General features: G+C 47.7%; 1 protein-coding gene across 1 annotated transcript; it reads right to left on the bottom strand.

The window, feature by feature from the left end:
- Positions 1–216: 216 nt before the first annotated feature.
- SARS2 (seryl-tRNA synthetase 2, mitochondrial) lies at positions 217–23,195 on the bottom strand. The gene is made up of 16 exons (XM_033158789.1): positions 22,926–23,195; positions 21,835–21,930; positions 21,559–21,588; positions 20,446–20,586; positions 18,840–18,894; positions 18,613–18,676; positions 15,773–15,878; positions 14,451–14,498; positions 12,673–12,781; positions 9,893–9,938; positions 8,430–8,517; positions 7,166–7,278; positions 6,005–6,098; positions 4,211–4,303; positions 4,001–4,066; positions 217–432 (listed from the first exon to the last, which is right to left on the bottom strand). Exons 1-16 carry the CDS (start codon positions 23,193–23,195, stop codon positions 316–318), a joined length of 1,536 nt encoding a protein of 511 aa, XP_033014680.1. The 3' UTR covers positions 217–315.
- Positions 23,196–25,376: the final 2,181 nt, after the last annotated feature.

Genomic DNA, 25,376 nt, shown 5'->3' with positions numbered 1-25,376 from the left:
GTCCCAAGTCACATGTTGGGACTTCACAGCCAGCCTTTTCTGGAACCGCTCTGGGTCCACGAAGATCACCTTGGGAAGGACGGCTCATATTCCCCTCTACCCTGAAGAAGTGAGCTCTCTCTCCCCACAGTGCCTAATTGGGGGTGAAGGTCACCTTGCTGGCATTTCAGCCCCCCCCCCCAATCCAAAGTCACCCACCCCACCCGCAAGGCAGCGTCACTATTCAAGCGTCCAATCTTCCTTCCTTTTCTGGGTCTCTGGACTTCTTAACCCTCTCAGATTTTTCCAAGGCACCCCAGGATTTGGGAAGGGTGTTCAGCGTTTTTTGGGCCGGTTTGGGCCTATGTATTTCAACGGAGTGTAGCTGGGCTTGCCGATGATCTCTGTGCCCATCAGCGGCTGCAGAACCTCTGGTACCCGAACGCTGCCATCCTACAGAGGAGGGACAAAGGCAGAGGAGGGGGTTTGAGGACCCTGTGCCGGCCACCCTCTGTGCAACATTCAGTGAACCGCCCTGGTTATTCTGTGAACCGCCCTGAGACCTCTGGGCATAGGGCGGTCAATAAATTCAATAAATAACAAGAATAACAACACAGCGTCAAACGAAACCCACGCCAAACTTGTTTCTGACAGGGTATGCCAGCTCCTAGCCCCTAAAATCCCAATCAGCCCTGGAGTGGATGGGAGCTATATAGGTGAAACTCGAAAAATTAGAATATCGTGGAAAAGTCCCAGTTACAGGTGGGTAGCCGTGTTGGTCTGCCATAGTCGAAACAAAGTAGAAAATTCTTTCCAGTAGCACCTAAGAGACCAACTGAGTTTGTTCTTGGTATGAGCTTTCGTGTGCATGCACACTTCTTCAGATACGGAAAAGTGGAAAAAGTCCATTTATGTAAGCAATTGTGTTCATTAGCTACTGGAGTTTAATATACGAGATAGACTCATGACATGCAAAGCGAGATATGTCTAGCCTTTATTTGTTATAGTTGTGATGATTATGGCATTCAGCTGATGAAAACCCCAAAGTTGAGATTGTGAATTTGCGTTTCTCATCAGCTGTACGCCATAACCATCACAATTATAACAAATAAAGGCTCGACCTATCTCGCTTTGCATGTCGGGAGTCTATCTCATATATTAGTTTCACCTTTTAAGTTGAATTACTGAAAGAAATGAACCTTTCCACAATATTCTAATTTTTCGAGTTTCACCTCTCTTGGAACAATCCACAGGAGCCAGCTGCTAGGGGCTGAGGTTCCTCTGACCCCTGCAATAAAATATTTGAGGGGTCCGCGCCCCCCCCCCCCAAGCTGATGGACATTGCCATTCAAATGGCATACATGTGCCGTACCTTGTGGTTGATTATGCAGGCCTTACCTGCCCCTCAAAAAAAAAAAAACCAAATAACTATTCGAGCTGGGCACCCCTGGAACAATCTAACACACTTTACAATGCTCTGTAAGGCAGATCGGTCCCGGGCCCAGACTTGCAAGGAACGAGGCCGAGAGATGGGAGAGCTGTCCAGAGGCCAGCTGTCAAGGCAAGGCTTCTGCCGGGGAGTCCCTGGCTGCCTGTTCACGCTCAGAGCTGTGCTAAAGTCGAAAAGGGGCAGAAAGGAATGCAAGAACAGCCTCGCTAGATCCGGCCATTGGCCCATCTAGTCCAGCATCCTCACAGTGGCCACAAGCAGGATCCGAGCGCAGGAGCTCTCTACCCTCCTGGGGTTTCCAGCAACTGCGATTCAGAAGCCCTTCCGCCTTTGGCTGAGGAGGCAGACTACAGACGTTGGGGCCAGCAGCCACCGGCAGCCCTCCCCCTCCCTGAATTTGTCTCCTCTTTTAATGTCATCCAAGTTGTTAGAATGGTGTTATGTTTAATTTGTTAGGAATAAGTTTATGGATATATGATGATAGATAAGGATTAAGAATATGGGAGGAAGAGGAATTTAAATAAGTTATAAAGTTACTACAGTATATCTGAAATGAACACAGAAGGGAGGACGTGAGGAAGTCCTAAAATAAGATTATAAATTATATTTGTTGTTGTTGTTCAGTCGTTCAGTCGTGTCCGACTCTTCGTGACCCCATGGACCAGAGCACGCCAGGCACGCCTATCCTTCACTGCCTCCCACAGTTTGGCCAAACTCATGCTAGTCGCTTCGAGAACACTGTCCAACCATCTCATCCTCTGTCGTCCCCTTCTCCTTTTGCCCTCCATCTTTCCCAACATCAGGGTCTAAGTATAGTTAAATAAATGTTTTTTCTGTTTTTGCTAGGTTTTGTTTTTGTATTTTGTATTCTAGTTTTGTAGTGTTTTGTTTTGTATTTTGTAAGCTTATTTTTTCTTGTATTTTTTCAAAAATTAATAAATTCCTATTAAAAAAAAATATAATGTCATCCAAGTTGGCGGCCCTCCCTGCATCTTGTGTCAGAAAATCCCGTAATTTAAACATGCTCTGGGCTAAGAGGTCCTTGCTTTTGGGGGGGAGGGGGGGTCCTGCCCCTGGGCTGGAGGTGGGCCCTCCCTGACATTTACAGAGCCCAGCTTGAAGTGCTGCATGTTCTGGTTATCTCCCGCTTGGACTACTGCAATGCGCTCTACGTGGGGCTACCTTTGAAGGTGACCCGGAAACTACAAATAATCCAGAATGCGGCAGCTAGACTGGTGACTGGGAGCGGCCCCCGAGACCATATAACATTGGAACCTGCATTGGCTCCCTCATAATTAAGATCTCATTTATTCTTGTTTTAATTGTGCCGAATCCCGATTCAGTTCATTTTATTGGTTATATATGGTTTTTATCAGTATCTGTAATATGTGTCTTTCTGATGCAACGGCCTGTGGGCTATGCAAATAAATAAAGTTTGTTTGTTTGTTTTTTGCATTGGCTCCCAGTACGTTTCCAAGCACAATTCAAAGTGTTGGTGCTGACCTTTAAAGCCCTAAACGGCCTCAAAGGCCCAGTATACCTGAAGGAGCGTCTCCACCCCCATCATTCAGCCCGAACACTGAGGTCCAGCTCTGAGGGCCTTCTGGCGGTTCCCTCCCTGCGAGGAGTCAGGTTACAGGGAACCAGGCAGAGAGGGCCTTCTCAGTACAGTGGTATCTCTGGATAAGAACTTAATTCATTCTGCAGGTCCATTCTTAACCTGAAACTGTTCTTAACCTGAAGCACCACTTTAGCTAATGGGGCCTCCCGCTGCCGCTGCGCCGCCAGAGCACGATTTCTGTTCTTATCCTGAAGCAAAGTTCTTAACCTGAAGCGTTATTTCTGGGTTAGCGGAGTATGTAACCTGAAGCGTATGTAACCCGAGGTACCACTGTAGCGGCGCCTGCACCGTGGAACGCCCTCCCATCGGATGTCAAGGAAATAAACAGTTCTCTGACTTTTAGAAGGCATCTGAAGGCAGCCCTGATTAGGGAAGTTTTAATGTCTGATGTTTTATCGTGTTTTTAATATTCTGTTGAGAGCCACCCAGAGTGGCTGGGGAAACCCAGCCAGATGGTATTACTGTATATTCTGGCGTATAAGACTACTTTTTAATCCAAGAAAATCTTCTCAAAAGTCGGGGGTCGTCTTATACGCCGGGTGGAGAATCTGCGGTTGAGCATATCTCAAACTCTATATTTTAACTTGGAAAGTTGGGCGTCGTCTTATACGCCCAGTTGTCTTATACGCCGGAAAATATGGTATTAGAAGAAAAAGAAGAAGAGTTTGGATTTGATATCCTGCTTTATCACTACCCGAAGGAGTCTCAAAGCGGCTAACATTCTCCTTTCCCTTCCTCCCCCACAACAAACCCTCTGTGAGGTGAGTGGGGCTGAGAGACTTCAGAGAAGTGTGACTAGCCCAAGGTCACCCAGCAGCTGCATGTGGAGGAGCGGAGACGCGAACCCGGTTCACCAGATTACGAGTCTACCGCTCTTAACCACTACACCACACTGGCTTATTATTATTATTATTATTATTATTATTATTACTATTATGCCAGCAACAAACCTTGCGCTGGTTGGATTCCAGGAGGGCAATGAGCATCCGGGGGACAGCGCAGGCCGTGCCGTTGACCTGCAAAGAACAGACAGTTGTGCTGAGACGCTGGAGGCCCCCAGTGTGGCATTGGGTTAAGGAGCAAAAAAAGCACAGGTTATCGACACATGGGGCCTCCTTCTCCCCACCCATCCCTGTATCTCAGGCCACAGGCCAGCTTACCGTGTGCGCATAAGACAGGTGGCCTTCCTGGTTGTAGTACATGATGTTCAGCCGGCGGCTCTGGTAGTCTGTGCAATTGGAGGCGCTGGAGATCTAGCAGGGGAAACGAAGTGCAGTAACGTAACTGGCCAAGGCGGAAGTGGCGTTGGGGGCCCTTGGGGCAGATCTCAGAAATGATTGTAGATATGGGAGTCAGATTTTGTCATCATCAAACGATATATAATGAATTGAAAAGGGTGTTCAAAGTAACCAGAAAAACTGGAAGCTTTCCTTTTGGTAGTTATAGGGACAGAACTACCTAAATTGTATAGAAATCTATTTATGTATGAGAGAATGCTACTCGCCAAAAAATGAAAAGAAGCAGAAGTGCAAGCAAAGTAAGAATGGATTAAAAAAAACAACTTATGGAATATGCAGAAATGGCGAAACTTACCGGAAGAATAAGAAATCAATCATAGAATCCTAGAGTTGGAAGAGACCACAAGGGCCATCCAGTCCAACCCCCTGCCAAGCAGGAAACACCATCAAAGCATTCCTGACAGATGGCTGTCAAGCCTCCGCTTAAAGACCTCCAAAGAAGGAGACTCCACCACACTCCTTGGCAGCAAATTCCACTGTCCAACAGCTCTTACTGTCAGGAAGTTCTTCCTAATGTTTAGGTGGAATCTTCTTTCTTGCAGTTTGAATCCATTGCCCCGTGTCCGCTTCTCTGGAGCAGCAGAAAACAACCTTTCTCCCTCCTCTATATGACATCCTTTTATATATTTGAACATGGCTATCATATCACCCCTTAACCTTCTCTTCTCCAGGCTAAACATACCCAGCTCCCTAAGCCGTTCCTCATAAGGCATCGTTTCTAGGCCTTTGACCAATTTGGTTGCCCTCCTCTGGACACGTTCCAGCTTGTCAGTATCATTCTTGAACTGTGGTTCAAGATAACAAACTTTTTATAAAAGAGTGGAAATGGTCCATTGAATATTTACAGATAAATTGTAAGCAGATAAAAAAACATTAGCAGGATAATTGCAACAACCTGCAGTTTTATAAGAGTATATATTTATAGTAGATAATTAAATTTGCAAGTTAAATGAATTTGGATATGCAGAAGATATGAAAAAGTAAATTTAAGGAACCGCAAGAGGAGAGGGAAGTTTTGAAATGTGAAATGGGTTGTAAAATTAATGAAATGTATAAATTTGAAAAGTATAAATAAAAAACTAAAAGAAGAAGAAGAAGAAGAAGAATTTGGATTTGATATCCCGCTTTTCACTACCCAAAGGAGTCTCAAAGCAGCTCACATTCTCCTTTCCCTTCCTCCCCCACAACAAATACTCTGTGAGGTGAGTGGGGCTGAGAGACTTCAAAGAAGTGTGACTAGCCCAAGGTCACCCAGCAGCTGCATGTGGAGGAGCGGAGACGCGAACCCGGTTCACCAGATTACGTGTCTACCGCTCTTAGCCACTACACCACACTGGCGGAGAGAGAGAGAGAGAGAGAGAGTCGGATTTTGGTATGGTCAAAGTGGGGGTGGGGACAGGACACGACCCTCTTGGTGGCCCCACCACCCTCAGCATTAAAGGGGGAGAGTTTCGCAGGAGAGGGAGGGAGCGGAAAGACTGTGAAGACAATACTAAGCTAGACGGACCCACAGTCCGATTTTCTACATTCCCATGTTCTTCTTATCCTTCTGTGCTGCTTCTCTGCAGAAGGAGATTGAGAAGGATCTACTGGACTCTCTCCAGGGCTTCTTCCATCTTGGGGTTGGGCTGGCCCTTGGACTAGAGATTCACTCACCTCTCCATACTTGTCCCGGCCTGGCATCCAGGCCTCAATGTCGAATTTCCTGTATGCAGGTAGGCCCAGTTCCTGTGTGGGCATATCCAAGACCCTATCGGTAAAGAGAAATCGAGATCAGATGCGTAACGGCGGCCATGAAAGTTGGGCACGCCCTGCCGCCACCTTGGCCGGAAGACCTTGGCTCAGGAACCTGATTGGCCTTCTCTATCTGGGTCTTGCTGCCTGAGGATTGCTAAGTAAAAAAGTAAGATTACCTTTTTGGTCTTTTTTTCGTAAAATTCATACACCACTGGACTGAAAACAAACAAACAGGCAAGCAAGCAAGCAAACCAACAAACCCTCAAAGCCATTTACAAAAGATAAAACAGTAAACTAAAGAAAAAGTTGCAATAGTTAAAAGGACACAAAAGTTAAAATACAGAAACAGGTTAAAATGACCTCAGCTTTCTAGGCATATTGTAGGTAAACTGTAAAGGTAAAGGGACCCCTGACCATTAGGTCCAGTCGCGGATGACTCTGGGGTTGCGGTGCTCATCTCGCTTTATTGGCCGAGGGAGCTGGCGTACAGCTTCTGGGTCATGTGGCCAGCATGACTAAGCTGCTTCTGGCGAACCAGAGCAGCGCCCGGAAACACCGTTTACCTTTCCGCCGAAGCGGTCCCTATTTATCTACTTGCACTTTGACGTGCTTTCGAACTGCTAGGTTGGCAGGAGCTGGGACCGAACAACGGGAGCTCACCCCGTCGCGGGGATTCGAACCGCCGACCTTCCGATCGGCAAGCCCTAGGCTCAGTGGTTTAGACCACAGCGCCACCCGCGCCCCTAGGTAAACTGTACTGAGCTGTTAAAAGCTTTATGCGCTAATAGTAACACCTTGAATTGGGCCTGGCAGCAAATTGGCAACCAGCGCAGCTCTCTTGAGCACAGCTGTGACAGGCTGGCGATTTCTCACTGTCAGCAATTGTGCTGCAGCATTCTGATGTTCCCTTGATGTTGCTTTGCTTTGTTAGTACTGTATTTTAAATGTTGCCTAAACATACCCTCTAAGGTGGGTTCAGGATGCAACCAGACATGTCTCTGCTGGCTGGCCTAGCAGCCTTCCTTCCCCCTCCTCAATGATCACCCACCCACGTCCCCTGCAGCCAACGCGACTCCTTACTTGTAGTGCAGTCCCAGCTCAGAGAAGATCTCTTTCTGCACGGCCAGGAATTCATCCAGCAAGGCCTCGCTTTCGAACCCAGTCTCGTTGGCAGTAACCCCAAACATTTCCACCTGGATTGTGGGGAGAGAGTGAATGTGTATAGAGATTTGTTAGCCAGAGGGAGAGGAAGGAGTAACTGCAGGAGAAGAGGGAAGGGAGAGGAAGAGGTGGACACGGTTCCCCCCCTCCCCATTTAAATCCTCGCGACAGCCCTGCGAGGTAGGTTAGGCTGAGAGTGAGTGACTGGCTCAAGGACTCACCCACTGAGCTCCGGGGCAAGTGGGGATTCGAACTCTAGTCTCTCCCAGGTCCTAGTCCAGCACTCTAACCACTACACAACACCACCTCTCCACTTTCTGTGCTGAAGCAGTGGGGGGGGGGAGCCCTACTCCAACATAACCCAAATCCTGCAGGAGTCATTCCAAGGTCCCATGTAAACGTTGCATGCCTTTTACAATGCACCTCTTACAAATGCCAGCGCTGAAGCCCACACATCCCTGCAGGGAAGCTAAGATCACCTGCGCCCCCTGGCCTTCTGCTTCTTCAATGAGAACGGGCTATCTGCAGCGCTGAGGACTAGAAACCTGCATCGTTTGAAGCGAAAAGCAAGAGAGCCTCGGGATGAGTCGGATTAACCGATCCCATGCATTTGCTGTGCTTGCGTCGAACTGAACCAGACGCTCGATGTGGCATTAGCATCTGTTAAGATCTCAAATTCCTCTTCGAGCTCCACCCCACCCCACAAAATCTCAGGATGCACTAATAATAATAATAATAATAATAATAATGATAATAATAATAATAATTTATTATTTATACCCCACCCATCTGGCTGGGTTTCCCCAGCCACTCTGGGCGGCTCCCAACCGAATATTAAAAACACAATACAGCATTAAACATTAAAAACTTCCCTGTACAGGGCTGCCTTCAGATGTCTTCTAAAAGTCAGATAGTTGTTTATTTCCTTGACATCTGATGGGAGGGCGTTCCACAGGGCAGGCGCCACTACCGAGAAGGCCCTCTGCCTGGTTCCCTTTAACTTCGCTTCTCGCAGTGAGGGAACCGCCAGAAGGCCCTCGGAGCTGGACCTCAGTGTCTGGGCTGGACGATGGGGGTGGAGACGCTCCTTCAGGTATACCGGGCCTTAGAGGCCTATGCTGCAGACCCTGTCCCTTCTCCCCACCTCCAACGGCGCCACACCTCGAGCGCATGTCACCCTCACCTTGGTGAACTGGTGCACTCGATACAGTCCCCACGACTCATGGCGAGTTTCTGTTTCCGCCCTGTAGCACGTGCTGACACACACTGTCCTGGCCAAGGTGGAAGAAGAGACAGGAGGGTTGATGAGCTCAGCGGTCAAGAGGAATTGGGCAGAGGAGGGCAGAAGGGTCTGTTGGGTGGGTGCACATGGCAATTCCACGGGAGGGCAGAAAACCTTATGAGGATGGAACAAATAGTTGGCTCCCTGGGGTGGGAGGAGCGAACCCTTCAACTTTCTTTTAAATGATCCAGCTTGCAGCTTTCAAGGCTGTGAGGATGGGCCGCCTTAGACTTCTAAAGCACGCACCCGGGGAGTGCGACGAACCTCCACTTCAGACTCCCCCCTCGTTACTAAGTGAATTTTTAATTAGGTGTTCTGGGACAAATTACAATGCACCCCACCTGTCCCTCTGAGGTCCGTCTGTTATTTCACTTCCCTTTGATTAATAATCTGGGAATTTCTTAGTAACGGGAGTTTTCCTGTCCAGCGGCCGTGGCTAGTTATATCTTCTGCTCTGGGTTTCAGGGGTTAACCTCTCCTTTGCCTACAGTTCGGGGTCTCTCTTTCATTAGATCCCTCACTATATCAGTTAGCTAAGCCCTCTTAGCAACTCTGTGGCAATACCAGGGTTTCCGCCTGCTAGCCCCTCCTGAGGGAACTCCAAGGCACAAACTATCACCCTGCAGGTCAGTTTTGTCCTTTCCCTGAGTTCACTTCCTCATGAGCATACATAGCTCGCTGGACCAAATGAATGACGGTATTTTCTTAGCTCAACAATAAGAGGTCTTTATTTCTTACAGAGCATAGCGGTTTCAGTGATGGTTCATAAGCTTAGTTTCATAACAGTGTAAACTCTTTCTTTCAGCGACATATACACATCTTCAATGATCCTAACCTAACCTAAACCTAACCTGGCCCCACACCCTCCTTCTTCCAGTCACCACTCTCCCTTCACCAAAGGCTGCTCCCTCCTTTTAAAGAGCAGAAGGTCCCGCCTCCCAAGGGGTATCTGCCACTCAAACTGGGGTGCCCATTAACTCCTAAAACACCGTGGGTTTCTAAACATCCCCTAACTTAGATCTGATGTTCCCAGCAGCCCGTTCCCCCTGCAGAAAACCCTATGATGCAAAGGAGAACATCAGAATCAGGCCGATGGCCCATTTAGTCTAGCATCCTGTTCTCAGAGGGGCCGACCAGCTGACAGTGGGAAAAAGCAGGGTTCTCCAATGCCGTAAACAAAAGCTGGGGCTCTGTCTGGAATTGGAGGGGGGTGTATCCAGGCTCAGAGTAGACCCACGGACTCCAAGAATTACTAACGTTAGACTCTAGAATTCCACAGCCCGTATTTCATCATGCGTTAACGTTTTGAACATGTGCACAGCGGCACCTGAACGCATCCACAAGGTGGGCAGAAAGTTTCTCACCTGACAGGGGTGTCTTTCAGATTCACCGCATGATCCATGAAGTATCCTAGTAGGAAGAGAAGGCGGTGGGAATGGATCTGAGTGAATAAATAGGGGCACGATTCCTTAATTCCTTTGCCCTGGTTGCTCTTGCCAATCCCACCCGGCTAACGTACATTTTCCAACCAGGGATGAAGAAGGAACTATCAATAATGTTTCAAAAGAGTTTTGTTTCTACATTTTACCGTATTTTTCGCTCCATAAGACACACTTTTCCCCTCCTAATAAGTAAGGGGAAATACCTGTGCATCTTATGGAGCGAATGGTGGTCCCCGGAGCTGAATTGCCCAGGGACCAAAAGCAGATCCTGCTTTTTATTTTACAAAGAGAAAAGAGGGTGTTGAAAGGACCCCGCTCAGCAGCTGATCAGCAAGAGATCGGGAGAGAGATAAGAGTCCCGGCTCCCTTTCAGCCCCGCCCTCCTTTGTTGAATGTGCTGCAGAGGGAGGTTGTTTGTTTCCCCAGCGACATGTGACTGGCTGATTAGATTATCTGTCTGGAAACAGTAGAAACGGCTCCCTTTCCTTAAGATTTTTCAGAAATGTGAGTTAAACCCCATAAAAATGGGGCTTTTCCTCTTTGCTTTTCCCCCTTTGCAAAAGGAGCTTTGCTTTTCCCCCTTTGCAAAAAAAAGCTGCAAAACCTTTAGCTGATCCTCAAAAAAAAAAGCCCCCAAAACCCAGGGCTTTTCCCTTTGCAAAAAAGCTGCAAAACGTTTAGCTGATCCTCAAAAAAAAACAGGGCCTTTAGAGAAGGAAAACCAGAAAAAAAAAATCTTGTTTCCTCCTCTAAAAATGAGGTGTGCCCTATGGTCCGGTGCGTCCTATGGAGCGAAAAATGTGGTATGTGCAGCCTCTCTCTCTCTCTCTCTCTCTGGGATAAGAGCAGAGTTTTGTTAATACAGGTGTCTCCCACTAGGGCTGGGCGATACCTGGTCTTCAACATCACGATATATCACCAGCTAAACATTGTGATAGACTGAGATATTGTGATGTCTGAAAGGATGGAGCTATGCAGAGGCACTGGCTGGCTTCACGGTTTTTCCCCCATTGTGATTTTTGCATAACACACACCTGCACACCCCATGATTCACAACATGATTTTGCCAGGTCAAAAACTATGAAGCCAATACCACAATATGGACTTCTGAGCGGTTTTGGACGATGTATCGATATATCACCCAGTTCTACTCTCCACTTTTACACGTGACCGCGTATACACACGGCGCCAGCAAATAATTAAATAAATTGATTTAATCAATTTAAAATTGACCGAAGGCCTGGAAAGAGCAGGAAATCTGCAAAAATGGCACAAAATGAGTGGGAAAGCGGCGTTTGCACCGACCTTTGAGGCCCGTGGAGAGTTGGGAAGTTTGAGAAAAGAGGTTTGGAGGGAGCGATTGGGATGGAGTTTGGCAGATTTTTAAAGAAAGGGTTTTTCAAGAATTTCCAAGGGCTTAGAGGGTGTTCCCTGCTATACGTGATTTCACGGTTATGCACAGTACCCGGGAACTTAACCCCTGCGTCAGAGTGGAGACTCTTGTGTTTTATAGAAGGTGGCTGTTTTACCGATGATTTGTAATTGTTTCGCTGACGATTTGTTGATTATTCTATACGGCTTATGCTGCAATTGTGGCATTCTGTTACGTCATTGCTTTTTTTTCTTTGGATAATAATTTTTATTAATTTTCAGTTGCAATAATAGAACAATAGCCTGATTATAACAATGCCAAATTATAATACAATTAATAATACCAATCACTGATGACCAATTATACAATGTAGGTGGTCCCCTGCATGCTAGAATTAATGGTTTGATTAGTTACTTTGTTTCTGCATTCCAAAATCTTATAAATTTCAGCTACGCTGCAGTCAAAATACCAATCTCTTATATCGCAACTGCAGTTTTAATGACTTCCATTCACTATTTTTTTTTTTTGCTTGTGAGCCGCTTTGTGATTCGTGTGAGTGCAGAGGCGTAGGAAGGTCAGGTGGTAGAAAAATTTCTTGTCACCCCCCCCATTTATTCCCCCCCCCGCAAAAATTGTTTTACGTTATTTCATATTTTCTTACAAAGGAATAATAACAAGTAATAATAATAATAATAATAATAAAACTTTTATTTCTATCCCGCCCTCCCCGGCCGAAGTCGAGCTCAGGGTGGCTAACATCAGATACATAACACTGGTATAAAATCAAACAATACTTAAATTACCTCCTAAAAAACATCTCAAAATCAAATTAAAGTCTAATTAGATGGCTTTCCTCAGGGTTAGGGTTGGGAACAGTAAGTGCTCCACTGAACTGAAATTTCAGCCTTCATGACATAGGAAAACAGCCAAGTAAACAGCTATTTTGGTGGTGGAGGGTCAAGATATTAACCGATATGCATGAAATTTCATATATAATCCCTAGTATAGTAAGATACTATACTAGGGAGCAGGCATTTTTTTAAAAAAGTTTTTTATGAACTGCCCTAGTAGGGCAGTAATTGTTCCTTGATAATTTGTCACCCCCTCTATTATGGAACATGGGGCGGCCCGCCCCCTACGCCTCCCCTTGCTACGCCCCAGAAACAAGCACGGCCAGAAACAATGGGAGTTACAGTTCAACAACATCTTGGGACGTAAAGATGGGAAAGGCCAACAAAGGAAGCCTAAGGAAGTTCTCTCCCAGTACTCCACTGAGAAGGACATTCCTGCGAGGAAATCTAGGGGCCAGAGCTCCACCCTTTTGCCATACCTGCAATGCCGACCTCGGAAGTCCCTGCCAGACTCAGGTCTTCAAAGCGAGAAGGGTCTATGTTGTACAGCAGGGAGGAGCTGGCTTCTGGGGGCATGCCGCAACCTTCCTGGGAAGCAAGAGGTGTGACACAGGTGGGTGGGTGAGTCTACAGGGCTCCCATCAGGCCCAGCCAGCATGCCCAGTGGTCAGAGGTGATGGCAGCTGCAATCCAGCAACAACGGGAAGGTGCCAGGTTGAATGCTGAGGCCCGCTTGCAGCGGGCATCACTTGAAAACACAGCTCGGTAAAGGTATTTCTTAAGGGAGATGCTCAGAGTCGGGTCAGAAAACTAGCTCTAAAATGCTCTGTTCTCAAGAGGGGATATTTTGACGCTTCTAATTAGTCGCAGGTCACTTCTGGACTCTTATTCAGAAGAGGAGTCTCCTCCATCTCCAGACAAGCAAGAGGAAACTGTAGTTCAGTGGTGAATTCTGGACACAATGGAGACGCCAAAGATTTGGATAAAAGATGCAGGAGGAAAAGATTAATAATAGGACCCACAAAGGGGAGGACGGAAGTCCAGGAGATTCCTTGGAATCTTGTTTTTATGATCTATGTTTGATATACAGCGGTACCTTGGTTCCCGAACGGCTTAGTTGTTGGAACAAATCGGCTCCCGGACGCCGCAAACCCGGAAGCGAGTGTTCCGGTTTGCAACCGTTTTTTGGAAGCCAAACGTCCGACACGGCTTCTGCTTGAGTGCAGGACGCTCCCGCAGCCCATCGGAAGCCGCGCCTTGGTTTTTGAAGGGTTTCAGGAGTTGAACGGACTCCTGGAACGGATTAAGTTTGAGTACCAAGACACCACACCACTGTATGACTGTAAAATTTTAATCTGAAAAAAACAAATAAACACTATTCTTTTTTTAAAAAAGAGTGCGTGCAGGAACTACATCCATCGCTCCGCCCACTTTTGCCTCTGGCCCCACCCACCACTATCGTGCGGCCCTCGAAAGACTGCGCAGAAGGCTATGCGGCCTCCAGGCTAAAAAGGGCCACCCCCACCTTCAGAGGGCAACCAGACTCCTGGTTTCGTGAGAGCCTCGTGTTGAAAAGTGGCAGAAACGCCACGAGAGACACACACGGTGGGGGTGCCAGAGAGGACGCTCCGGAAGCTCAGAGGCAGAACATTTCCTTTCTGTACAGAAGACCCCAGCAGCATCTCAAGGTAGGGCTGGAATAGCAACACACACACACACACACACACACACACCCCAGCCTGAAATCCCAGAGAGCAACTGCCAGTCAGTGTAGACCAGGCATGCCCAATCTGCGGCCCTCCAGACGTTTTGGCCTACAACTCCCATGATCCCTAGCTAACATGACCAGTGGTAAGGGATGATGGGAATTGTAGTCCAAAACATCTGGAGGGACGCAGGTTGGGCATGCCTGGTGTAGACAATACTGAGCTAGATGGACCAAAGATCTACCTCGGTATGAGGAAGCTTTCAGGCCCCATGAATACTTTATTTGGGGGGGGGGGAGACTACAGTGGTACCCCTGGTTGCGAACGGGATCCGTTCCGGAGCCCCATGCGCAACATGAATAACACATAACTTGAAGCGCCGCGTCTGCACGATGCAATTTGGCGCTTCTGCGCATGGTGTCATTTGACGCGCATGCGCAAACCGGCGAACCTGGAAGTAACCCGTTCCGGTACTTCCGGGTTCGGCGCGTTCATAACCCGCGCCGAACGCAACCCGCAGCGAACGCAACACAAGGTATGACTGTACTTACAAAGACAGCTCCTTTAAGCAGATCTGGAACAGTCATGGGGATAAAGCCCTGTGGGGGGAAAGGGAGAGGATGAAGAGCTGCAGGAACCGTCCTTGGGTGCCTGGCTCCCAGGGACCCCCGAATAAGGCACCTGCAAAAGGAGGAATTGCCCCCTCCTGCCCTAAAGAGAAAGAAAAAGACAAGGGGGAGGTCAAGAAAGGGACACTGCCCCATGCCTGGTTCTCACATCTTCTGTCCTCGCACAGAGAACGGTCGTGCAAGGGAGGCCTTTGCCCACAGCTGAGCCAATGGTGAGCTGATGAGCCACCTGGTAGTTGATGGGACGTTTTGGGAAACAACTCTGGACAAGACAGAACTTAGTCTGATCCAGCACAACACTTTCTGCGTTATTCAGTTCACATTTTTAGAATTACTTAGCCCAGATGGGTTTTGCCTCGGCTGTTAAGAGATCCCAAGAAGGAACAACTGGTTTGTAAATTTAATATATGACATTGTAGAGGGAGGGAGGAAGGAAGGAATCATAGAATCGTAACCCCTGCAGTGCAGGACTCTCATCCAACTTCTGCTTTAAAACCCCCAAGGAGAGTCTGTTCCGCTGTTGAGCAGCTCTTACTGTCAGAAAGTTTTTCTGCATGTTCTTTCTTGCAACTCGAAGCCATTGGTTCAAGTTCTACTCACCGCCGGAGCAGGAGGAAACAAGCTTGTTCCCTCTTCCATGGGACAGCCCTTGAGATATTTGAAGATGGCTATCCTATCTCCTCTCAGTCTCCTCTTCTCCAGGCTAAACATACCCAGCTCCTTCAACCGTTCCTCATCAGGCTTGGTTTCCAGACCCTCGGTCCTCTTGGTCGCCCTCCTCTGCACACCTTCCAGCTTGTCAACATCCTTCTTAAATCATGGCGTCCAGAACTGGACACAGTATTCCAAGCAGGGTCTCACCAAGGCGGAATAGAGTGGCCCTACTACTTCCCTCGATCTGGACACTATACCTCTGTTGATGCAGCCTAGAATAGCATTTGCTTTTTTTGCTGCCGCATCACACTGCTGACTCATGTTCAGCTTGCGGTCCACCAAAACCCCTAGATCCTTTTCACGTGTTCAGCTAGTAAGCCATGTACTGTAAAGGCTGGGAGACCTGGCAGGCTGATTTGCAGTAAGTCTACACCTTTTTTTAAAAAAAAAATAAAGCACTAGAACCAATCACTCTGTCGCTTTTGAAGTCCTTCTTTGGCATCCCTGCACCCAACAAGCCCTCCTCTGGCCCAGCGGATCAGCACACTCTGCTCCACAGAGTGCCCCCCCTCCCCAAAAAAGTTCGGTACCTTTTTCACCAGCTTGTTGAAAGTGAACTGCACCAATGCTTGCTGCAACATTGCTCCTGCCCCACGGAGGTAGAACGACCGGTAGCCTGAGATGTGGGACAGGCGCCTGCAGAACAGAGGGGAGGGAAGAAGAAGGCATTGAGGAGCTTCCCAGGGATGTGGGGCTTGATCCGCTAACGCGGATAACCCTGCTTGGGGGAGGGCAGGCTGGGCTAGCTGGCCTTTTAAGCCCTGTCAACAGCCAAGAGCTTCAGGAGTCACTAGCTACCCCCCCCCCCCGATGGTCACTATTTTGCAGGGGGCCATTCCATCACCAGAAACTTAGGTTTGCGCAAACTGGATTAAGGAGCCCTGTTGCAATAAATGTCTATGCAAAAAAATGCAAAAAAGATACCCCTGTGTTGCAAACTGCAAACAGAATATGAAAAAGGCTCTAGTTGATGCAGAGTGTTATTTTTTGTATATGATCCTTTACATGATTGATTAGCTGTATATATTCTGTTTTGTTATTCTTTATAGTTATGAACCGAAGAAGATATACCGAAACAGTGTACTTATCCGGAATGCTGTCTTTGCTGCATATTAGTTGATATTATATAAAAACAATTTCGCTGAATATTATTTGACAATATATAGAAACATTTTGCCCTACATTATTTGGTCCACGTGTTGCAATAAATGTCTAGAGAAGAAGAAGAAGAGTTTGGATTTGATATCCCGCTTTATCACTACCCGAAGGAGTCTCAAAGCGGCTCACATTCTCCTTTCCCTTCCTCCCCCACAACAAACCCTCTGTGAGGTGAGTGGGGCTGAGAGACTTCAGAGAAGTGTGACTAGCCCAAGGTCACCCAGCAGCTGCATGTGGAGGAGGGGGGACGCGAACCCGGTTCCCCAGATCAGGAGTCTACCGCTCTTAACCACTACACCACACTGGCTCTCAAAGTCTAGGCTGGAGTTCTTCCCTGGACGTGCTGGGGATTAAACCCGGGGAACCTTCTGCTTGCAAGGCAGATGCTCGACCCTTGAGCTGTGGTCCTTTCCTCGCCATGTGCCCGACATCCAGCTGCACCAAGGAGGACAACACTCTCCATTAAACATGACCCCGCAGCCACGTTAAAGAGTGTCGATTCCATGACGAACGCATTTGGTCAATGGCAAGCTTCCTTTCGTGACAGGAGAGGCTCGCAGCTTTGGCCCAAGGCTCAGAGGGAGCTTTGTGAAACGGATCGCGGGGGTGGGTGGGGTGGGTGAGAAGCAGCCTGCTATTGGAAAAGGCCCTCGGGGGAAACAGTTCATCTCAAAGGCCGCCCATCAAATATTCATCCCTCTTCAGGAAGAAGGAGAAGGGCTTCCAATCAGCTAATGGGTGCCTGCAAATTCTGGAAATATCCGCCCGGAGGCCAAAGGCACCCTTTGTCCTGCCTGAATCATATTTAGCACCCTGCCCCTCCATCAGGGCATTAGGCAACTTCTCTAAGCCCTGTTGGCTCACTCGCACCTCCGCTTGCCTTCGCACAAGCACACTCCCTCCAGTGCTTTTTCAGGGAGCCGGTGGCTGCGACAATGGGGCAATTTATTCCAGGCCTCAGAGCCCGTTTACGTGGGGTTGTATCCAGCCACAGCTCAGCGGCAAGTTGTCTGAGAGCCAGTGTGGTGTAGTGGTTAAGAGCGGTAGACTCGTTATCTGGGGAACCGGGTTCGTGTCTCCACTCCTCCACATGCAGCTGCTGGGTGACCTTGGGCTAGTCACACTTCTCTGAAGTCTCTCAGCCCCACTCACCCCACAGAGTGTTTGTTGTGGGGGAGGAAGGGAAAGGAGAATGTTAGCCGCTTTGAGACTCCTTCGGGTAGTGAAAAGCGGGATATCAAATCCAAACTCTTCTTCTTCTTCGTCTGCCTTGCAAGCAGGAGGTCCCGGGTTCAATCAGGGCCAGACCTTGGTAATATGGCGCATTGTACAAGGCCAAAATTTGATGCCCCCCCCCAACTTTGGGCACATTACTGGGATTTCAGTGTCTGCGCGCACACGCTTTAGAAATTTCGCTCAACGCACACAAGCTGAGAGAGAAGGGCATACAATATGGTGGAGGGCAGGGCTCTCGGAGGAGGAACTTATATAATTGAGAAGCGTATGATTTGCATATGTGTCATTTCCCCTTTACATTGCAAGCCAGTCACTTCTGGGTCAGCACTGTCAGTATAGAAGAAGAAGAAGAGTTTGGATTTGATATCCTGCTTTATCACTCCCCTTAAGGAGTCTCAAAGCGGCTAACGTTCTCCTTTCCCTTCCTCCCCCACAACAAACACTCTGTGAGGCGAGTGGGGCTGAGAGACTTCAGAGAAGTGTGACTGGCCCAAGGTCACCCAGCAGCTGCATGTGGAGGAGCGGAGACGCGAACCCGGTTCACCAGATTACAAGTCCACCACTCTTAACCACTACACCACACTGGCTCTAGACAGGAAGCAGCTCTCCGAGGCGACAGATTAGAGACATTTTCCAGTTCTACCTTTCCCAGATGTCACTGGGATTGAACCTGAGACCTTCTGCATGCTAGGCAGATCCTCTACCATTGAGCCATGATCTTCTCCCTGGGAAGAGGCAACTGCCTAGTGTATATTAGTGGCACTGACTGAGGGAAGAAGGGGGAATTTTAGTTTTTTTCCAGACTTTATTGAAAGTAAACAGCACTCTCTTATTCTCTACCAGCAGGTGGAGCTGTTGCTTCATTTCACCGTCCTCAGAAAGGGATTCAGGAGTGCCTCCCTTTCTTCCAAATGGTCCCTTTTAAGCAGAATGCCTTGGATGAGAAGGGACGAGACCCCCAGTTTCTCATACACACCTTTGCCTTATGATATCCAGGTCTTCCCCAATTTCCAGGTGCCCTTTCGCCTTGAAGTCAAATGCTGTTTTTTTAAAACAAAGCACAGGGGGATGTGAAGATTAAACCAGGAATAAGGAAGAATTTAATAGATCCAGGTATTTTAAAAAAAAAAAACGCAATGCAAGAGCTGCCTGGAAAGAAGCAAGTAACTCCCCCTGGTGGTGATGAAAGGAATCATTTCTCACCTGGCTTTTCACCAACAACCTCCAACACCCGCGCTTGGCTCTCATCTCCAATTGGCTGGGGGAAGGAAGAGGTCAGAGGTTAACGGCATGGAAGCATCAGAGGCATTTATGCTCCCTATTATTTAATTACAGGTAGGTAGCCGTGTTGGTCTGCCATAGTCAAAACAAAATAAAAAATAATAAAATACCTTCCAGTAGCACCTTAGAGACCAACTAAGTTTGTTCTTGGTGTGAGCTTTCGTGTGCATCCGAGGAGCTCAATGTGGTTCCCAAAGCTCCTTTCCTCCCTGTTTTATTCTCACACAACAACCCTGTGAGGTAGGCTAGGCTCCCAAGGTTTTCTCCCTCCCCAGAGAGCTTCATGGCCTAGTTAAGGATTTGAACCCCGGACTCCCAGGTCCTAGTCTGACTCTAACCGTTACACCACACTGGCTCTGAGGAGCTAACCACCAGGGTCTTTTACATGGAACGGTTACTGGTTTCAGGCAAAGGAGCTTGAATGGGCCATGAGTTGGTTAGAGCCTGGTGCTGATAATGCCAAGGTTGCTGGTTTGATTCCCCATAAGGGACAGCTGCATATTCCTGCATTGCAGGGGGGTTGGGCTAGATGACCCTCAGGGTCCCTTCCAACTCTCCAATTCTATGCTTCTATGAAGCTTCCATGGTCAGGGGTACATCAAAAGGCTTGGTGCCCATGCCCCCACATCCCTCTCTTCCTGCACACATATTGCCACGACCACAGCACTGTTAAGTTTAACGTGGCTGGGTGCCGCATCACCCGCTCTTCATTTATTTTTATTTTATTTATTGAATTTATATACCCCTCTATACCTATGGGTCTCAGGGCAGTTCACAGAATAAAACCCAGATATAAAACCACAAAATACATAATAAAAATAAAAACAACCACCCAATAGCGCCCCCCCCCCCAACAAAAACACATTTTAAAAGGGAATAGGATGCAAATCAGATCAACCAAAGGCCTGCATAGAAAGGAACGTTTTTTGCCTGGCGCCTAAAGGTGTATAATGAAGGCGCCAGGCGAACTTCCCTGGGGAGAGCATTCCACAGATGGGGAGCCACTGCAGAGAAGGCCCCGTTCTCGTGTTGCCACCCTCCGGAGCTCTCAATGGGGCACACAAAGGAGGAGGAGGCACATGCTCTTCCCCCAAGGAATATTCTCCAGCAGCTCCTTGTTGGGAGTACTGGGTGGGCATAGCCTGAAGCCTCACACATTTAGCCAGCTGCAGGTGTCAAGTTCCTTCCCAGCACCTCCTCTCGACTGGGCACTGGCCAGTCACTCAGCCACAGCCATATATCCCTTCCATCAGGTCAAAGGTGACCAGGGAAACTCATGAAGGTGCAAACTGTTCTGTGTGCACCCCCCCCCCCACCCACAAGCAAGGAAAGGAATGGAGTAAAATGTTATTGCATTATCCAAGCATCCCCCCTTCTTTTAATCTGCAGGAGAACCCTTGGCTGCATATATCCTTGACCCGGGAAGTATACTCAGGTGGAGAGCACTGCAGGGCCTTCCTGGCAGGGCCCCCCAGTCATGCTCAATTTGAGTGTTCTAGATTACTCCTCTCGTGTCACACTCTTTTACCACATCTGGGTGGGTCCTGTTGGGCAGCCTGAGGGCACGCAGCAAGTATTTCTCATCCAGCTCCAGCTCCTCCTGGCGCAAAGTACTGAGACGAAGGCGGAGCTCCCTTCCCTGCTTCCGCAACGCATCGTAGGCAGGGAGCTGAAAGGGAAGGAGGAGGAGGAGGAGAAGGATGCTGTCAGACCCAAGCAGGCAGGGAATAAGAAGCAGGGTATTTATTGCTATTTGGATCCCAGGTCCGGTCTTTCAACAGCAATGAGAAAAGGAGGGGTATCCTTGGAAATACATGTTAACAGGGAGCTCCCTCAAGAGAATCTGGCATGATTCCTCAAGAGGCTTTGATTTTAGTGATTCTAAAAGCTTCCAGGCCAACTGGACAGGAAAAGCCCTTTGCCTCATTTCCACGTGGGCAAAAGAGGTTCCAAATGCAAGTGGTCACAAATACAGGCTTCAAGCCTACGAAAGAGTTCTCAGATTCGGCTAACATGTCGCAACGGTTCTGCTCCAATTTAGAGTTCAGAAGTTGTACCCGTCTATTTAAGAACGGTGCACACAGTTGCTTTGTTGGTTTCCCGGCTGCTCAAGTTTGAGAAGTGAGAAAAAATGGGGGGGGGGGGAATGGGGAAAAACAGAGTTTGAAGCCAACATTGGAAGCAAGATTGGGGCTTGCTTAAATTCCATCAAAGCTGTCTGTGCAGGAGTTTTGTCATGCCTTGGGAGTTTATATTATTTACTGGAAAATGGAATTGCTCAACTGGTATTCAGGGCATACTGTCTCTGGCAGTGGAACTGAAACACAGCAGCCATGGGTAGGAAACCATAAATGGGTTGGAAGCTTGGTTAGTGTTAACACCAGTGCAGTCATATCTCCTGCACCGTTGTTAGCTCCCCAAAAAAGGAAAGTAAAATTCCCAAATACTAGAAGGAATGTGGCACAGACCTGATCAGATTATACGAGCCAAAAGTTTGGGAGAGAGTTGTCAAATCTGTAGGCACAGAAATGCTAGAAGTGATTCTTCTCCCTTTGCAATACCAGAAAGCACTTGATCTCTGTTTTAAAGCTACAGATGTCAAATTGTTAAGGTAGCAGTAAAGGATAAAAAACTTTCTTACCGACTGCAAAGTACTTCTGTCTTGGCTTTTCTGGAAAGGGAAGACAAAAGAGCGAATTAGAATTATTCCCAAGATACATAAACACATATTCTCTCTCTCTCCACACACACACACACCATTTCTGGCTGTAACACAACAACAAGAAAGGAAACACAAAACCAGAATTTGTGGTAGGCAGCCCTGAGCATCTGGCTTTTCCTTCTCTTTTATTTATTGAAACATATCTTCTATAGTGGTTCTGGTTGTTCCATAATAGTTGCTATAAAGTGGACTCACCACAATATTCCCCACTTCTTCAGCCACCTTCTCTTTCTCAGCTTCAAGTACTGCAATTTCTTCTTGCACCTCGACTAATCTCTGCCAAGTGGCAACCTAGTAGGCATCAGAAAAAGAAGAAAAATATTATACAGCCTAACAGCAGTTTAACAAGATTATTCAAAAACAGATAGTATGCACAGAAGAAGGTAGTACTGGAAGTGGAGAGTGAAAAACAATCGAAGGAAAATTTATGGAGCTTCAGTTACGTTAAGCTGCTAAGGCAAAAATCTGGAGACAGTTCCCTTGACACGCAGATGCTTGAGAGCCATAGAACTGTTACATTTTACCCTGGCATGGCTTCACAGCCTTTAGACACCCATGACCAGCTTTTCCCAGCTCAAATATAGGCATGACAAGTGGAAGAAAGGGTTTTGCTTGTTGAATGCCCCCCAAAAAATTAAAGGGAAAAAAACCTGGATGTACATTTCCAAAATATAAGATAAAAAACAAACAAAGTAAAACCTACATACAGCAACAGTGTTTTGTGTTGTGTAGGCTCCTATGATGTAAGTAACGGGCCCCGCTTGCTAGCCTGCTCCCTAAAATATCACTGGTTTGCTCATTTCTGTATACAGTGGTACCTTGGTTCTCAAACTTAATCCGTTCCGGATTTCAGTTCAACAATTACTTTGAAAAAAAAATACATATTTTGTTATGTGCAAATGGCTTTAGATACCTATAAGGTCCGTAAATTACCATACAGCATATTGTATATTCAACACAAAAAACAGTGACAATTTGTTGTTGACAAAGGACAGCTGGACATATAAAGGGGCCCATTACCTTCAGTAGCTTAGGGCCTCATCAAACCTAAATCCGGCCCTGCCCACCCCACCCCAGCTTTGCAAATTTCAACCAAGCGCTACCCACCTCAGGCTGTCACTAATGTTGACAGCCACGAGGAACCTGAAACTTGAATGCAGCGGTTTTAAAGCCAGGGCAAAGCGGCTTGCATACAGTATGTTAGCCATCTAAGAGGGTAGCTGGCATGAGAGCGGAAGCAACAGCAATTGCGCGCCCAGCCGAGCCCACCCAAGGCCCAAGCTTACAATCTCGCGCAGGTCCCGCGGCCCGAGGGGCCCCTTGCGCGTCTCCAGCTCCCGCTCGGCCTCGCCCAGCTGCGCGCTAAGCGCCTCCAAGTTCAGCCGCGGGCGCGCCGTCCAGCCGCCCCGCGCGTGCTCGTACAGCCGGCTTCTCCCAGCAGCTGCCACCGCCGGGGGGCCGCTCCGCGCCCTCGAGAACAGCAGCGGAGGCCCCCGGCGCAGCAACCGCGGGCACAACCCCAGGCCCCGGCACCACAGCCTCATGGGCGCCGCCATGATGGTCGGTCATGTGACACGGGGTTCTCCGGCCAATGACAGAGCGCCTCCGTTGAGCGTGCCGCCGCCGGCGGACCAATCAGAGGCGCAGCTAGGCCCGCCCTAGCTCGAGTTGGTTGCCATGGGGAAAATTCTCCTTTAAGGCAGTATTATAGAATGATAGGATCTTAGAGTTGGAAGGGATCCTGGGGCCATCTAGTCCAACCCCCTGCAATTCAGGGATCTCAGCTAAAGCCTATGTTTATTTTTATGTCATGTTCAAATAAAATTCGGAGAACAAAGTTTAAAACAAAAACACAACATGGTGGATACTGGTTACACAGAATTTTCCCCAAACAACTTGCAAAATTCAAGCACAAATAAACACACACACACACACACACACACACACACACACTATATAGTGTGTTTTGTTTACGCAGAAACATGCCCCATTCATAAAAAAAAAAATAGACAAAGCAACCCCCGATAACAGAAGCAAAAAGCCTCAGCAATGAGCAGCAAACAACATTATTCGGATTTGTCAGAAGCCTTTGGAAAAATGTATGTTTTTACTTGGCGCCACAAAATGCAACATTTATGATACTTAAAATACGTTTAAAATTCAGTAGGAAACCCTGATTCGTTTTTTTATTTGTTTATCATGCATCCAAAGGTCCAGGAAAATAAATAGAGACGACCCAAGCCAAAACAGTGAAAAACATAATTCACATTTTAATGACAAAACCCCCCAGCAAAATCAACAAATTCAGATGCCCAATGGACTGGGCAAAGAGGTGGACCTTTAGAAGGTTTAGGCCTATTCCAAAGGCCCAGCCCTGGGCACCTGGCCTACAAATCTCAGTAGGAGCAGGGACCTCACTAGACATTAAATCCTGTAGCAGAATCACCTCCAAAGCTCTCCCCATCTACACTGCAACCTGCCTGACACAAAACACATAGTATAAAGCTTTCCAAAAAGCTGCCTTATACCAGACTAGATTATTTTTTGTTCAGTCCATCCAATCCAGTAGCCTATTGTCTCCTTTGACTGGCAGCAGCTCTCCAAGAAGGGTCATTCTCAGTACCTATGTAATTTCTTAAAATGGAGCATGAACCTGATGAGGCATTCTGCATTTGGTCTGGTATAATGCAAAATTGAAAATTAGTTGAACAACCTATGATCACATAGAAGTGTGCATGCACACGAAAGCTCATACCAAGAACAAACTTAGTTGGTCTCTAAGGTGCTACTGGAAGGATTTTTTTTATTTTATTTTGTTTTGACTACTTCACAGAGGTTATTCCTCTATTCAAAAAGCTCTCAGCCAGGACAAGTCCCATTAAATATAAGGAATTCCTACAATCGGGAAGTAGGAGATCGTCCCATCAGCAGTTAGCAGCACCTGTACAGGTCACCTGGTCACAGCCAGCTCCTGCACTATGTACAGTGTACTATGTACACTATGTACAGGCAGCAACCGTTTCATACCCTCCAACATTTCTCTGGTGAAAATAGGGACGTCCCATTCCATAATGGTAATTTTATATTTATACCCCACACATCTTACTGGGTTGCCCCAGCCACTCTGGGCAGCTTCCAACATATATAAAAAATAATAATAAAACATTAAACATAAAAAACCTTCCCTATACACGACTGCCTTCAGATGGCTCAGGGGGTCATATAACACCATACCCTCCAACATTTCTCCAATGAAAGTAGGGGCATCCTAAGGATAGGGACGAGGGTGGTGCTGTGGTCTAAAGCACAGAGCCTAGGGCTTGCCGATCAGAAGGTCAGCGGTTCGAATCCCCACGACGGGTGAGCTCCCGTTGCTCGGTCCCAGCTCCTGCCAACCTAGCAGTTCGAAAGCACCTCAAAGCGCAAGTAGATAAATAGGTACTGCTCCGGCAGGAAGGTAAACGGCGTTTCCGTGCGCTGCTGTGGTTCGCCAGAAGTGGCTTAGTCATGCTGGCCACATGACCCGGAAGCTGTATGCCGGCTCCCTCGGCCAGTAAAGTGAGATGAGCGCCGCAACCACAGAGTCGTTCGTGACTGGACCTAACGGTTGGGGTCCCTTTACCTTTAAGGAAAAGTGGGACATTCTGGGATCAAATCAGAAACTGGGACAGCCTCTCTAAGTCACGGATGTCCCTGGAAAATAGGGACACTGGGAGGGTGTGCCGTTTTAGGCATGT

This window comes from Lacerta agilis, chromosome 8, assembly GCF_009819535.1.
Source record: "Lacerta agilis isolate rLacAgi1 chromosome 8, rLacAgi1.pri, whole genome shotgun sequence".
Classification (NCBI taxonomy): domain Eukaryota; kingdom Metazoa; phylum Chordata; class Lepidosauria; order Squamata; family Lacertidae; genus Lacerta; species Lacerta agilis.
This window is presented reverse-complemented; position numbering and strand designations above follow the sequence as displayed.